The sequence below is a fragment of the Pseudophryne corroboree genome, chromosome 5 (genome assembly GCF_028390025.1).
Source record: "Pseudophryne corroboree isolate aPseCor3 chromosome 5, aPseCor3.hap2, whole genome shotgun sequence".
NCBI lineage: Eukaryota > Metazoa > Chordata > Amphibia > Anura > Myobatrachidae > Pseudophryne > Pseudophryne corroboree.
The window spans coordinates 290,035,082-290,052,349 of NC_086448.1; the positions used below are offsets into that span (position 1 = coordinate 290,035,082).

Below are 17,268 nucleotides of genomic sequence, written 5' to 3' on the forward strand. Positions count from 1 at the left end.
GCTGTATATTGTCTGGAAGCTGCTGCAATAAAAAGATCTGTATGTACCCAGCGCGACTTCAGAGTGTTTTGTTTGCTGCCTCAATGCCTGCATGTGCCCAGCGTGTCTCCCAGGGATGACATCATCTTCCAGTGCCCCAGAAGCACCAATCAGCGTCTCAGAGCGTTACTCGGGTCTGAAAACACGTGTAATGACCGTTTCCACTGCACCGCTATCCGTGTCATTACCGTGTTCTACCCAGGTAAATAGCCGGGTTGGATTCCCGGGTCACTCAACCCGTGTTGACCCGTTTCCACCTACTAAAAATCCGTGTTGATGCGCGCCCCCGTGCAAAAACACGGGTAAAAACAGCTAGTGGAAAAGGGGTATAAATCAGAGATATATCCATTCAAATGGGATCATCAGTGCCATTTCCCTGTATTGGTTATAAGGCACAATGATCCCTATGGCTACATTCATTTTAAATAAGGTTTTTCATGGCCAATTGCAGTATATGTGCATACAGTATACTAACTGTGGGCCTCATTTACGTTTGGATGTAAGCAATTTTCACGACACGCCTCTCTGATGCAGCAGAACACGTCCACGCTGATAGGTGTTACTTTCACAATCTCCCTGAAATGTTTTTTCAAAAGTAGACAAGTATGGACCACATATGCTGTAATATTGCAGTCAGTAACATTCAGTTGTCGTGTGTGCCGTAAAGAGGACCATAATGCAACTCGAGTACTAACCCATAAAATACGAGTAATAAATTGCATTATTAGGCATGTTGATATTACAGTTGGCTGATGACCGCTCATAGCCTATATATGTAATAATTCTCCAAATGAGTGAAATGCCCGCATGACACTGGAAATAATGTATGTGTAGGCAAACTGGACAGAGGATTTTCCCATGTGCTGTCGGCTTATGTCTAGTTTAAATGGAACGAGTGGAAGTAAGAGCCTAATGCAATGCTGCACACACATATTACATAATACATTTATTAATTGCTAAATCCATAGTCCTCATGCTGAGTTTCGTGTATGCCTGTTTAATTAAAGTAAAATATGTACATTTGTCCTGAAACAAAGGAGTACTCTTATCACGTCTGTATGCCTCTTTGATGTTTGCACCTTTTTGTTTAAATCAAACCTGATTATGTTTTTTGCTTATGACCTGGAAGGATTGAAGTGTATCTGGGTGTAAGTATGTCTGATGTAAACTTGGCACTCTTGTGACGGGTACAGTCAGAGCTTGATGCACCTTGAGATTTTGTCGGTGTGAATCTATTTTTATGTGTCTTTTTAAGGCTTATTATGCATAGTATCTGAATCAACCCAGTTTCTCGCTCACATACTGTACAGTAGGTGAGCGAGCATTTTGCCTTTGCTGCACATGCCCGGATGGTCCCTTAAAATCAGTCCCCAGATCTAGTCCCTTTCATCCTAATGTCTGGGGGTCACTCAGTTGACCGCACGGGGGCGCGCATTTACCCGTGTTTTTTGCTAGTGGAAAAGGGTCCCCCCGCAAAAACCCGGATCAAGTGACCCGTGAATCCTACCCGGGTAACTACCTGGGTCGGACACTGGAATGATCCGGGTAGGGTTGTAGTGTAAACGGAAGCTGTGTCGATGCGTCACGGCTCCCGTTTACACAGCATGGAAGGGCGGCGCTGGGAGATCATGTGATCTCCCAGCGCCGCCCCTGCCGCGTCACTAGCAGCGTCACCAACCCGGCAATATGCCAGGTTGGTGAGCGCAGTGGGAAAGGGGGCTGAGCACGGGTGCTATGCAGCCGGGTAGCACCCGTGTCAGGCTCCCGGCTGCGACCCGTGCTCAGTAGTGGAAAAGGGGTATAACTTTACTTTTCTGTAGTCCCTCGTTCTCTCTTTGGAGTTCTGTGCTTGATCATCTGGCTCTTTACCTTGACCCCGGCATTTGTGTTCTCTGTTATGTTATACAGGTTGAGTATCCATTATCCATAATGCTTGGGACCAGAGGTATTTTGGATATCGGATTTTTCCGTATTTTGGAATAATTGCATACCATAATGAGATATCATGGTGATGGGACCTAAGTCTAAGCACAGAATACATTTATGTTACATATACACCTTATACACACAGCCTGAAGGCAATTTTAGCCAATATTTTTTATAACTTTGTGCATTAAACAAAGTGTGTCTGCATTCACACAAATCATTAATCTTTCATATACACCCTATACACACAGCCTGAAGGTCATTTAATACAATATTTTTAATAACTTTGTCTATTAAACAAAGTTTGTGTCCATTGAGCCATCAAAAAACAAAGGTTTCACTATCTCACTCTCAGTCAAAAAAGTCCGTATTTCGGAATATTCCGTATTTTGGAATATTTGGATATGGGATACTCAACCTGTACCTGTCTGGTTTGCTGTCTGTTAATTGAGCCCGTTGCTCACTAAAACCAAACCACTTAACTAACATTTTTGTCATCACAAAACCACTCAGAAATTGACAGTTTTTTTATTACTTGCTATAGTCTAAAAAGTATTTTTAATAATATATAAATATTTTATTTAAAAAAAGAAATCAAGGGGGTGTTTTGCAAACGCCCCCACCCCCGTGTCCATAGGCCTCCATAACAAAATAACTGGTTAAGGGGAGTTGTATTAAACGTTGGAATGAGATAAATTGGAGAAGTTGCCCAAAGCAGCCCATTTAGCTTCTTTCATTGCATAGACTGTGCTAGGTAAATGACTTGCAGACGTTTATGAGCTGCTTTGGGCAACTTCTCCACTTCATCTCTCTCTAACAGGGGGTGATGTACTAAGCTTTGGAGAATGATAAAGTGGATAGAGATAACGTGACGATCAATCAGCTTTTAACTGCCATGTTACAGGCTGTGTTTGAAAAATGACAGCTAGGAGCTGATTGGTTTGTATTTTATCTCTCTTCACTTTGTCACTCTCCAAGGCTTAGTACATCTGCCCCTAAGTCTTTATTTATCTCCCCCTTACTCAGACTGGCATATGTCTTGATCATGTTTACCATTCACAAACTTGTGCTGCCAACACCTGACCTTTGCTGTTGTAAGCACTCCTCCCTAGTCAGCAGTTGGTTAGTGAGACCGGCCTAGGTCATGCCTGTGGGGTACCCACACCTAAGCCCATCCATACCCTTTGGCACTTGTCTCTGGTGTATGCTGGATTCCCCATTAGGTTCTAAGTTTGCACAAATTGCTAACTGTATTGTATTTTTCCATTCTAGACCAATGATTACTGTTTTCTATTTCGTCTTAGAGGATGTTGGGCCGCTCAAAGAACCATGGGGTATAGACGGGATCCGCAGGAGACATGGGCACTTCAAGACTTTCAAAGGGGCGTGACCTGGCTCCTCCCTCTATATCCCCCACCAGACTCAGTTTTAGAAATGTGCCCGGCCGAGACACAGGGCACTAGGAGGGTCTCCTAGAGTTTCTCTGAAAGACTTAATGTTAGGTTTTTTGTTTTGGGGAGATCTGCTGGCTACAGACTCCCTGCTTCATGGGCAAGAGGGGAGAGCAGTCTAGACCCACTTCTGATGAGTTCCAGGGCTCTGCTGCTGCTGACAGGATGCCTTCAGCTCCTGAGGGGAGACGAACGCCGGGCTCTCCTGGATGCTCCCTCCCACAGCTTGCCGTCCCCCCTCTTCAAGCCAGAAGTCAGAAGACCGGTGAGTATAAGAAGAAAGAAGACTTCTCTTCATCTTTCAAGATGGCATTGTAGAGGTACCGCACAGCGGCTATGCACAGTGCGCGCCAGAGTACACACCGCTGGGTGCAGGGCGCTGGGGGGAGGGCGCCCTGGGGAGCATATATTACCTCATATATAAGGCTGGCATAATCCTACAGTGCCCTGGCACTGCCCGCTAACCCCCGCCGGCATATAATTAAATAATAAAAGCGGGAAGAAGTGCGCCATGTTGGGGGCGGAGCTTCTTCCTCACTGCTCACTGGAGCCATTTCCTCCTCCACAAGCTGAAGTCGCTGGTCCTTCCTCTCCGCAGCAAGTATCGGGGGGCTAAACAGACATAAGGGGAGGCATATTTATTTATGTAAAACAAGTGCAGACAGCTCTGGGACATCTTTGGTGTTCACAGACCTGCTTATTTGGCGCTGGGGTGTGAGCTGGCTATTTCCCTTTGTGTTCCCTCACTGCTTGGTGGGTGTGCTGTCTCTCAGGTGTTGACATGTCGGAGGCTGATTATTCCTCTCCGGGGGACAATTTGTTGGGGACACCAAATGTTTTGGGAGTGGCCCTTTCGGCACCGCCGACTGCAGATTGGTTAACTACTTTGAATGCTTTGCATGCTAGTGTCACATCATTAAATCAAAAGTTTGATGAATCTGCGTCTCAATCCCAGGTGTGGAAGAGAACAGTAGAGGACGCTTTATTACAGTCGCAAGACCCTGCAACGTAGTTTTTTTTTTTTAAATTCAATATTTTTTATTGAGATTTTCAAATTTGCTTTAACATTTCACACAAACAACACACAAACACTATCCACACTCAACATGTGCGGAAATAACATTACATGTATGCAGTCTAAAGTATACTTAGTAATATAAGCGCCCATCCAATATATATTCACATAGCAACAGTGTCTTATCCCACACACTTTAAACATAGCCGTTTTCTTAAGCTTGTATACATGGCAGAATTGTTACATTTTGCAATAACCTAGCAAGGCAAGGCCGGCCGCTGGAGCTCCCCGCCCACACACCCCCCATAACGACCCCCTAGGGGAAATCCGGATCTAGCTATATCTCTCTTTATAATATTTAGAATCCATCCATCTACCCCATATTGTGGACCATTTCTTCTCCACCTTCCTAGCCAGAAACACAAATTTTTCATGCGCAACTGTTTCATTGACCAAGGATATCCACGCCCCAGATGTCGGGGCCTCGCTGGCCAGCCATAGCCGGGCAATACAGACTCTAGCTAGAGCGCATAGGTTAATAACATATCGCCTACTAGGTGGGTCTAAGGCTTCCTCGTCTACAATCAGCAGTGTACAAAGTGCAGGAGTGCACACGAAGGAGGGAATACCTGTGTCACACAAAATCCGTATAACCGCCGTCCAAAACACAGACACGCCAGGACACACCCACAGTAAGTGCCAAAAGTCTGCATCCACTGTTCCACATCTAGGGCATTGCGAGTTGTGCGCACCCCCTATATGTGCTAATCTCACCGGGGTCATATACACCCTGTGTAAGATGTACAGTTGTATTTGCTGGTATCTAACCGAGGAAGTGGAGATCCTATGGGCCCCCAAGGCAGTATTCCATGCATCATTCGATAGCATGCCCACATCTGTCTCCCACCTACCCCGAAGAGTCGTAAGAGGGTCACCGTGGTGTTTTAGCAGGATACGACCATATATTCTAGAAACCAAGTGTCCCGAGTCCAGCGTCTGCAACATTGTTTTAACCGGGGAGTCGACTAAGACTGGAGGGCCATTTGGGAACTGGGCTGCCAGTGAATGTCTCAACCGTAGGAATTGAAAAAAGAACCCTGAGGGAATGTTGTGCTCGTGTTGAAGTTGCTGGAAGGAGTTAAGAATCCCAGCACTATATATATGGCCCAGAGATGTTACTCCCCATCTTCCCCAAACTTCTCGGACCTGAAGATGACACAGTTCGGGTAACCCATATATGTTATCCAGAGGGGTGTCAGGGTCGACGCCATGGCCCCGCATCACCGAGTGCACCGCTTTCCATACCAAGATGGCTTGCTTAATAAGCGGTATTGTGGACATTCTAACACTGCCACAGAGAAGTAGCTGTAATGGGGAGCCCCCCGGATAGTCGTGGTGCAACATCAGCGAGTGCAGAGCCAGGGGATCGAGATCATTAACCCACTCCCAGACATGTATCATTTGCGCCGCGTAGTAGTAGAAACGGAAATTTGGGAGGGCCAGACCCCCCATTTCGCGTGTTCTGCTCATGGTATCTATTTTCAAGCGTGCACGTTTACTGGCCCACACCAGGGAAGAAAGCAACCCGTCTATTTGTTTGAAAACTTTCTGTGGAATATAAACGGGTGATTGCTGCAGGACATAGAGAAGCTTGGGCAGGAAGACCATTTTAACCATATTAACCCTCCCCGTGACTGTCAAGGGCAACTTACCCCAAGCCTTCACCCGGCCGCGGAGATATACTATTTGCGGAGTAATATTGAGAAGAGAGAATTTTTGAGGGTCATTAGACACCCAAACACCCAAATATTTGAATGATTCCACCCACTTCAGTGGAAGAACCATCAACGGGGAGACAGGGACTTCGCCCTTCAGTGGGATGATAAAGGATTTCTCCCAGTTTATCAGTAAGCCTGAGTATCGCCCGAACCCATCAACAATTCCCAGGATCCTAGGCATAGACTCAGCATAGCGATCCACAAACATCAGGATGTCATCAGCGTATAGGGCCACTCTGTCCTCCCGAGCACCCACCTTAAGTCCATAAATACCCGTATCTGCTCTCAGGAGACATGCAAGGGGTTCAATGGCCATAGCAAACAGGGTAGGGGACAAGGGACAACCCTGTCGTGTGCCTCTAGACAAGGGAAAGGAGTGAGATACGAAACCGTTGACCGCCACCCTTGCCGAGGGGGAGGAGTACAGCAGTTGGACATATTTAATAAATTTCGGGCCGATGCCAAATCTTCGCATAACTTCCCATAAATATTCCCACTCCACAGAGTCAAAAGCCTTAGCGGCATCCAGCGAGACTACAATGGAGGAGGAAGGGTCCGCCCGGGGGATCTGTAGGTGGGTAAATAAACGTCTAAGATTAATGGAGGTCGATTTATTAGGCATAAATCCCGTCTGGTCCGGGTGTATAATGTGGGAAATAACTGTATTTAGTCTACCAGCCAATATCTTAGCCAAAATTTTAATGTCAGTGGGTAGGAGGGATATAGGGCGGTATGACTCCACTTTCTTAGGATCCTTGTCAGGTTTAGGGAGAACCACAATCACTGCCTCCGCCATCGACGGGGGAAGAGAGTCTTGTGTAAAAATCTGGCCATATAACTCAAGTAGCTGGGGAACAAAAAAATCCAAGTTATGCTTATAGACCTCAGATGGTATTCCATCCAGGCCCGGGGCCTTACCACTAGGAGAGGCCTCAATCGCTGCTTTAACTTCATCCGGGGAAATGGGCGCCTCCAAAAGGTCGCAAGCCTCCCCGGACAAAGTGGGGAAGCAGACACCGTCTAAATAATTATTTAATTGTGATGAGGTACAATCTAATTTAGATTCATATAAGCGACTATAGAAGGATACAAATTCAGCCGTCATCTGTGGAGTCTGGGTCAGGTGAACACCGTCAGCATTCACAATCTCTACCACCACGCTAGTGGGTCTGTCTCCCCGAGCCAGAGAGGCCAGATATGTCCCCTGCCTGTCCCCCGTTGCGTAAAAGGTGTGGGATGAGAAAAGGAGTCTATGCTGAGTCTTTTCCATTAGGTACTCTCTCCATTCCCTCTGAGCCGACAACCAGGCCGACTTAGATCTGATCAAGGAATCCTGCAAATATTGTAGTTCTGCAGCGACAGTCCGGGCTTCCAACTCAGCCTCCCTTTTCCTATAGAAGGTTTTTAGTTCAGACACCCGTTTAATCAAACTTCCCCTCAAGAAGGCCTTAAATGTGTCCCACAGGTTAGAAACAGATTGGTCAGTGCCATTCAGCTCAAAGAACTCCCGCCATGCAGCCACCATATCAGATCCGTCACCCATGTGAACGAGCCAAAATGGGTTAAATTTCCACACAGCTTGACCCCTATCACAATTAAAATCTAAATTAAAGGTCAAGGGGGAGTGGTCTGATATACCTCTAGTCTCATATCTAATGTTGCCAACGCGTGGAACCATGTCAGTCGAGAAGAGGGCCAGGTCGATCCTAGAGAACGAAGAGTGGGAGTGTGAGAAACACGAGTATTGCTTAAGGGAAGGGTGTCTCAGTCTCCATGGATCGACCAGGCCCAATCCCGATACCACATTTGCAAACCCAGACCCCCCAGTACCCACAGCAGATGGAGACCTGGATAGCCTATCCATGACCCCGTCCAGCACATTATTGAAATCCCCCAAGCAAATAACAGACACCCCGGGGGATAGGGCCATGAACCCAGCAACCCTCTTAAGAACATCGGGAGAGTACGGAGGGGGCACATAGACTGCCAGCAGGAGGACAGGAACATAAAATAACCTACATTTCAAGAACACATACCTCCCCCAGGGATCCGTTTGTATAGATTCCATTACAAAAGGGACGGTCCGTTTAATAAGAACTGAGACCCCGCGTGAGGCGGACGTGTGCATAGAGTGATATGCCCATCCCACCCAGGGCCTTTTTAGTGAGAGAGTCTTACTACCTACCAAATGTGTTTCCATAAGGCAAACGATATCAGCGGCATAGTGTTTGAGTTGTCGGAGCACAAGAGACCTCTTAACTTTATCATTGAGCCCTCTCACATTCCACGACATCACCTTAATCCCCGTCATAATACAGCAGAGGCATAATCAGCGCATCGCCCCGCGGCCGGCCAGCCCCGCCACAGACAAATTCTGCAACCAGACACCATTGCTTATATTGCACAGTTGTAGACCAAATACTTTCACTACATACATTTCCGCTCAAAGCATAAACATACCCATTCCCTCTCCCCTTCCCCCCACCCTGTATACCACCCCCAACATGCAGCATACCTGGATCCCAAAACTGAGTGCTCATACCAAAAAACTAAAATAAACCAAACTGTATTGCACCATCGGCCAGTGCAAACACTCTTTAATCGGGGCTTAGTTGATGCAACCACACCTCGATCGGGGCCAAGAATATAATGACCTTCGGGAGAATAGAGATAGCCTCCAGCCTCCAACCCCCCCCCCCCCGGAAAAAATATGAGAGGGGAAGCCATAAACATCCACCCCCTGGGTCCTGTCACACCCAAAGTAAGCATGTATGTCTAACAAGAGCCAATCATACCGACCCGCAAACATAACCCCCCCCCGCCCCCCCAAAACAACAGGAGATAATATAAATCCGGTAGCCTACCCGAAACATCAAAGTAGGCAAACGGGTAGTCACATGCCCTGTCTATCCTGTGAGATATAGTAAAGTGGCTAGTTTTCAGAGGGCAGTGACCACAAGATATCACCCCCACAGCCTATTACCACATATTAATTAACCCTCGTGTGCAGCCCACATAACAAATAACTAGAGAAGCACACATGGATAGAAATAAAAGGAAAAACAACAAATATAGCAAACAGGATAAAGTCAGCGTCAAGGGTAGCTGGAGACTCAGGGGTCCGCAAGGGCACGCCTCGCTGGGAATCGTCTGTCCAGCCACGTCGTAGCCTCACGAGGAGTTGTGAAAAACTTTGTTTCCCCATCAGCTACCACCCGCAACCTAGATGGGAAAAGCATGGCATATGGCAGGTCCAGTTCACGGAGCCTCCTCTTAACAGACAGGAACTGAGCCCTGTCCTTTTGCACATCCACGGCAAAGTCCGGGAAAACCGATATGGGCGATCCATTCCACTTTAAAGGTCCTTTGGTGCGGGCCAACCTCAAAACTGTGTCGCGGTCCCGGAAATGAAGGAACTTAGCAATAAAGGTGCGGGGAGGAGCCCCCGGAGGCAGCGGGCGCATCGGAACTCTATGGGCCCGTTCAACGGTAAAATAAGGCGAGAATTCCTCAGGCCCAAAAGCATCCCTGAGCCACTTTAGGAGAAATTCTTCAGGAGTTGAGCCCTCCTCTTTTTCCGGCAGGCCAACGAAACGGACATTATTGCGCCTCAAGCGCCCCTCCATATCCGTCAGTTTTTTGCGCACCTCTGTCATTTGAGATTCCAAAGCATCGGTGCGTCGGCCCAGCGGCCCGACGGAGTCCTCAACGTTGGATATACGGGTCTCAGCTTCTCCCACTCTCTCTCTCACCCGTTGAAGGTCTTGATGGATAATGGAGAGATCGGATTGCACTTGCCCAATCTTGTCCGCCAGACGCGCCTCACTGGCAGTCACCGCCTCTAGTACTCTCTGCAGCGCAGCATCTGGATGATCTGAGGAAGCGGAACTATACGCAGGAGATGGTGGTGCCGTTTCAGAGCCGGCGCTCTCACCCCCCTGCCGCTGAGAGCCAGGATTCCGGACAAACTTATCCATTGCGCCCGCCGCCGCATTACTTTGGCGGCCGCGCACCATTTTAGACAGCACGGTGTCGCTCTACCCAGCAAACCGGGTATATCAAAGCAAATATAAGCAAGCAGGAGGGGGCGCCTTCGCCGTCACCTCACAGAGAGGCCAGTGGGTTCAAGGCAGGTTATATATATATATAGCTATGCAGCAGGATCAGAGCCTCCTGATATAATGCAGTGTGACCACCCGATGAAGCGGGGAATTTTTAACAGTCTGCCCCGTGACAGTAAGTACCTATTTCCAGTCAGGATGGGAGGATACCGCAACAAATGGCCAGATCAGTGGCTGCAGCAGCGGTATGGACAGGGCGGTCTTCCAGGCTCCCCAGGGTGTTCCAGATAATATTGCACCCCAGCACCGCTCAAAGGTCCCGGACGGCTGCCTCGGGCGGGAATAGATCACTGGGGCCGCACTTCCGGTCCCCGGGGTCCGCGACGGTATAGGGTGGTGTAGACAGCCTCAGAGGCGTTCTGGGTCCCCTCAGCAGGCACACAGGGCGGCAGCCAAGCTCCCCTCGCTCCCTTCCTCAAAGACGCGGGCAGCGGTGGAGAGCCGGAGCCGAACTTCCGGTCATCTGGGCGGCATAACTAAGTGGCGGTGCAGGGCGCACAGTACTCCAGGCGCCACCGATTCTTCACGGGTCCCGCAGCAGGCACAGTAGGGCGGCAGACGAGCGCTCCCTCTCCCTTTCACGATGACTCCAGTCTCGGCGGTGTACAGGAGCCGAACTTCCGGTCGGCGGTGAGCGCGCGGCGGCGGCTCCAGCTCCGAGCAGGGCCCGCCGGGTGAATAGGGCTGCAGAAGTCAGAGAGACAGCGGGATCGGGCCCAAATTCACTCCAGGGGGGCAGGAGGGTTTCATACACCGTTGACCCCAGTATCAGACCCAGGGAGGGAATACAGGATAATACCTCAGGATATATCGGCTGGAGAGCTGCACTGTTCAGGTGCTACTCCATGCCCGTCCAGGCCACGCCCCCCCTGCAACGTAGTTTTGACCAATTAGTTGACACAGGTACCGACACGGACTCTGATGCCGATGTCGATTATGCTGATTCCAGATTAGATCCAAGATTGGCTAAGAGTATTCAGTATATGATTGTAGCTGTTAAAGATATCTTGAATATTAATGAGGACCCTATTACACCTGAAACCAGGGTCCTGATTTACAAGGAGAAAAAGCGCTCGGTTACTTTTCCTCCTTGTTTTGAACTGAACGCTCTCTTTGATAGCATTAGAAATAACCCTGATAAAAGGTTTCAGATTCCTAAAAGAATCAACGTAGCATACCCTTTTCCCGAGTCGGATAGGGACCCGTGGGAGAATCCCCCCACTGTAGACAAAGTCCTGGCGCGTTTGCCTAAACAGGTAGCCCTCCCTGCAGCTCAGTCGACGGCCCTTAAGGAGCCGGCGGACCGTAAGCAGGAGGCTACCCTGAAGGCTATTTTCACTACTACAGGGACGTTGCTCAGGCCTCTTATTGCGTCCGCGTGGGTCAGTAGTGCTATTGAAAAGTGGGCAGACACTTTGTCTTCTGATTGGGAGAATCTAGATAGAGATTCCATCCAGGTGACGCTGGGTTATATTAGAGATGCAGCTGCATACTTGAAAGAGGCTGTACGTGACGCTGGACTCCTTAGTGCTAAGGCGAATGCTATGTCCATTGCAGCTAGATGTGCGCTTTGGACTCATCAGTGGAATGCTGATGCTGATTCCAAAAGGAATATGGAATCCCTTCCCTTTAAGGGAGGAGAACTTTTCGGTGAGGGGCTTACTGATTTAGTATCAGCGGCTACCACGGTTAAATCTACCTTCTTGCCCTCGGTTCCTACACAGCAAAAGAAACAGCCAAATTATCAAATGCATTCCTTTCGGCCCAACAAGTATAGAAGGGGCCAAGGCAACTTCTTTCTGGCTATCAGAGGTAGAGGAAAAAGGGCACCCGCCTCCTCGGGTGTCCAGGAGCAGAGGTCCTCCCCGGCTCCTGCTAAACCCACCGCATGACGCCGGGTCCCCCTTACAGGGACCCGCTCCGGTGGGGGCACGTCTCAGGCTTTTCAGTCAGGTCTGGGTTCGCTCGGGTCTAGACCCTTGGGTGTTGAAGATTTTATCCCAGGGGTACACACTGGAGTTTCAAGACGTGCCCCCTCGCCGGTTTTTCAGATCAGCCTTGCCAGCTTCACTGCAGGAAAGGGAACTAATCTGCGCTGCAGTACAAAAATTGTGTCTTAATCAGGTTGTGGTCCCGGTACCCCTAGATCAGCAGGGGCAGGGCTTTTATTCAAGCCTGTTCGTAGTGCCGAAGCCGGACGGCTGGGTGAGACCTATTCTCAACCTGAAATCTCTCAACTTATTCCTAGAGAAATTCAAATTCAAGATGGAGTCTCTCAGAGCGGTGATCTCCAGTCTGGAGGAAGGAGAATTCATGGTTTCCTTGGACATAAAGGACGCTTACCTTCATGTCCCCATTTATCCTCCTCACCAAAGTTTCCTGAGGTTTGCTATCCAGGATACGCACTACCAATTTCAGACGTTGCCGTTTGGTCTGTCCACGGCTCCGAGGATTTTTACCAAAGTAATGGTAGAAATGATGGTTCTCCTGCGCAGGCAGGGAGTTACAATTATCCCGTACTTGGACGATCTCCTGATAAAGGCGAAGTCCAAAGACAAGTTGTTACAGGACATTGCACTGTCCATGTCAGTTCTGCAACAGCACGGCTGGCTCCTGAACTTGCCAAAATCACAGTTGATCCCGACAACCCGATTGGCGTTTTTGGGCATGATTCTGGACACGGTCCAGCTGAAGGTTTTTCTTCCTGTGGAGAAAGCTCTGGAAATTCAGAGTTTGGTAAAACTCTTATTGAAATCAAAAACGGTTTCCATTCATCAATGCATTCAATTGCTGGGAAAGATGGTGGCGGCATACGAGGCCCTACAATTCGGAAGGTTTCATGCCAGAGTGTTTCAGTGGGATCTGTTGGACAAGTGGTCCGGATCCCACCTGCATATGCACCGGAAGATAATTCTATCTCCCAACACCAGGATCTCCCTCCTGTGGTGGCTCAACAGCTCTCACCTCCTTGCAGGACGTTGGTTCGGGATCCAGGACTGGATCTTAGTGACCACGGATGCAAGTCTCCGAGGTTGGGGGGCAATCACTCTGGGGGTGACCTTCCAGGGAAGATGGTCAAGTCCAGAAACTCATCTTCACATCAACGTTCTGGAACTGAGGGCCATTTACAACGGCCTTCTACAAGCGGAACATCTTCTTCGAAACCTGCCGGTTCTGATCCAATCGGACAATGTCACGGCAGTAGCTTACATAAACCGCCAAGGCAGCACAAGAAGCAGAGCGGCAATGGCGGAAGCCACAAAGATTCTTCGCTGGGCGGAGAGGCATACAAGCGCTCTGTTGGCAATATTCATTCCGGGAGTGGACAACTGGGAAGCAGACTTCCTCAGCAGACACGACCTGAATCCAGGAGAGTGGAGCCTCCATCAGGAGGTCTTCACGCTGCTAACAAATCGATGGGGGGTTCCCCATATAGACATGATGGCGTCTCGCCTCAACAAGAAACTTCCGAAGTATTGTTCCTGGTCCAGGGACCCTAAGGCAGACGCGGTGGATGCACTGACAACACCCTGGGTGTTCCCCTCGGTGTATTTGTTCCCTCCGGTCCCTCTCATCCCAAAGGTGCTGAGGCTTCTAAAAAGAACAAGCATACCGGCGATCCCTGTGGTCCCGGACTGGCCAAGTAGAACTTGGTACCCGGATCTTCTGAAGTTACTGGTCGACGATCCCTGGCCTCTTCCTCTGCGTGAGGACCTGCTGCGGCAGGGGCCGTTCGTCTATCAAGACTTACAGTGGCTACGTTTGACGGCATGGCGGTTGAACGCCAGATTTTAGCCCAAAAGAGTATTCCCAGTGAAGTCATACCTACTCTTATCCTTGCCAGGAAGGGTGTGACTTCGAAACACTATCACCGTATTTGGAGGAAATATATTTCTTGGTGCGAGTCCAAGAAAGCTCCTGTGGAGAAATTTGACCTTGGACGTTTTCTCCATTTTCTACAAAATGGTGTGGATGCGGGCCTTAAATTGGGCTCCATTAAAGTGCAGATTTCTGCTTTGTCCATTTTCTTTCAGAAACAATTGGCCTCACTTCCTGAGGTGCAGACCTTTGTGAAAGGGGTGTTGCATATCCAACCTCCTTTTGTGCCCCCTGTGGCACCTTGGGACCTTAACGTGGTGTTGTCGTTCCTTCAGTCACATTGGTTTGAACCTTTACGTAAAGTGGAGTTGAAATTCCTCACTTGGAAGGTTGTCATTTTATTGGCATTGGCATCCGCTAGGCGGGTGTCAGAGTTGGCGGCCTTGTCTCACAAGAGCCCTTATTTGATCTTCCATGAAGATCGTGCTGAGTTAAGTACTCGGCAACAATTTCTGCCAAAGGTGGTTTCCTCTTTTCATATTAACCAACCTATTGTAGTGCCAGTGGTTACTGGCGCTTGGGCTGAGGATAAGTCTCTGGATGTGGTCAGAGCTTTGAAAATCTATGTAGCCAGAACGGCTCCATTGCGGAAAACAGAGTCTCTGTTTATTTTATACGCTCCCAATAAGATTGGATGTCCTGCTTCCAAGCAGACCATTGCCCGCTGGATTTGTCAAATAATTCAGCAGGCTCATTCCAAGGCAGGCTTGCCGTTACCGAAATCGGTAAATGCCCATTCCACTAGGAAGGTGGGCTCCTCCTGGGCGGCTGCCCGGGGTGTCTCGGCATTGCAACTTTGCCGAGCTGCTACTTGGTCGGGGTCAAACACGTTTGCTAAGTTTTACAAGTTTGATACCTTGGCCGATGAAGACCTTAGTTTTGGTCTATCGGTGCTGCAGAGTCATCCGCACTCTCCCGCCCGGTTTTAGAGCTTTGGTATAATCCCCATGGTTCTTTGAGCGGCCCAACATCCTCTAGGACGAAATAGAAAATAGGATTTTGAATACCTACCGGTAAATCCTTTTCTATGAGTCCGTAGAGGATGTTGGGCGCCCGTCCCAGTGCGTACTGTATCTGCAGTGTAGTTCTGGTTAAACACAGTTGGTGTTATGGTTTTTTTTCAGCTTCTTGCTGAATCTTGTTCATGTCCATTGACATGTGTTCAGTTATCAGCCATGTTGTACATGGCGTGAGCTGGTGTTGTGCTCACCTTTGTTGTTAAATCCTTTCCTCGAAATGTCCGTCTCGCCAGGCACAGCTCCAAACTGAGTCTGGTGGGGGATATAGAGGGAGGAGCCGGGTCACGCCCCTTTGAAAGTCTTGAAGTGCCCATGTCTCCTGCGGATCCCATCTATACCCCATGGTTCTTTGAGCGGCCCAACATCCTCTACGGACTCATAGAAAAGGATTTACCGGTAGGTATTCAAAATCCTATTTTCTCAAGCCATGGACAGCAGTGGTAATTCCTTACTATTAGATGTTCTGACTGTTCCCACATGCTCTTTTACATAGAAGACAAATTCATTTATTGATATTGGTTTCTTTCCATTCTAGATAACATCAAACGAGAAGCATTTAGAAAGTATGAAAAATGATGGAGATCTTCTTATCCACACTCTTGTGAGACTAACTCAGGATTCCAGGTGAGTCCCCTCAGGCAAACAGGAATTTCCTTTCAAAGATCTTTTTGTTTACATTCTCCTTAAGGTAATTGGTTTCAGTCGTCCAATGTCAAATTACACTTCACATTGAGTATTTAGGAATCTTTCAAGTTTATATGGTATATAATATGCACGGTAGATGGGTGTGGTGGATCGTAGGATAAAAGTGCAGCAAGCAATAGATAAATAGATTTCAGCAATTATTATAGTGGTATTATTAATTAGTCATAGGATGCCTCATTTACCAGCACAAAACGGCTAAAACAGTGCAAAAATTGTCTTTGGCGGTACCACGTGCCTAGATTTTTCTTTTTTCTGTAATATATATTCTACCCCCCCTCCCCCCCAGCCAAAGAAAAACATTTTAATTTGGCAGCACTACACTCACTTACCTCTCCCCTTCATAGCCTCGTCCCCTCATCTTATTGCAGAGCGCATTAGAATGTGTGGCAGGGGGGACTGATTACCCTCCCCCACTACTGCAGCTGATCTCTGCAGATCAGCATAGTTGTGCTGGGGAGGGGAACTATATTCCCCACCTAGCACTTTTAGTTCCAGTGCATGCGCCCTGGAGTGCCGCTCACAAGGCATTCTGGGTTGCGATTTCAGGAGTGATGTCGGTGGTCACAGACTGCAACGTCAACCCCAGGGGGAGGAAGAAGTTTTTCCTAAAGGGACTGCCTCCATTAATGAGGGGACACACAGCGGGGCAGCCTGACGTATGTTATGCGACCTGGCTAGGTAATGCACTCCTGGCTGTGATAGTGCCAGGCAAGTGGTTAATGGGATGTTGTCACGCTCGGCGTAAGTTGGGGTTCCGACAACCGAGTTTTGGCTGAAGGGACAGCTACCTGTGAGGAGAACAAACGAGGTGGCTGAATGTAATTCCTCCTCATATGGTGGAGGCCAAACTAATTGTTAACGTTGGCCGGAGGGCGTAAAGGGAAAGGAGGACTCCATAGGAAGGTAACTGTAGTTTTAATGAATAACAGGCTGTACACGAATATTGGAGAGATAGACAAAACTGGAAGAATTAGAGTCTATGGTTAAATGACTTGAAGAGTGAAGCTGAAGAACTCCAGTAAAGATGAACTGAAGACTGTGATTAAAGGACTGAAGAACTTGGACTTTGAAGAAATTAAGACTTGTGATTGAAAGATGAGGCTGAAAAACTTGGACTTTGAAGAAATGAAGACGTCTGCGAGAACTGCCGTTAGCACCTGGAGCTCCTCTATGACCTGGGACCTCGTGAGCGCTTCCACGAGTGGCGACAGACTTAGCAGGACTGCAGCAGCGTTTAGGTAACTGATAGATGAGAGCAACCAGGACCAGGGCACCAGAAGTTAGCTGGGAGCACAGAGCTGGAGAACCTTTCACAAGGAGGTAACTTGAAGCACT

General features: G+C 48.5%; 1 protein-coding gene across 2 annotated transcripts in view; it reads left to right on the forward strand.

The window, feature by feature from the left end:
- ULK4 (unc-51 like kinase 4) overlaps window positions 1–17,268 on the forward strand; it is a 1,561,547-nt gene that overhangs the window by 1,492,586 nt on the left and 51,693 nt on the right. For both annotated transcript variants that reach the window (XM_063922401.1, XM_063922402.1), the window contains one exon: window positions 15,764–15,852. In XM_063922401.1, the coding sequence (XP_063778471.1) occupies window positions 15,764–15,852 (89 nt within the window). The remainder of the gene's footprint in view (window positions 1–15,763; window positions 15,853–17,268) is intronic.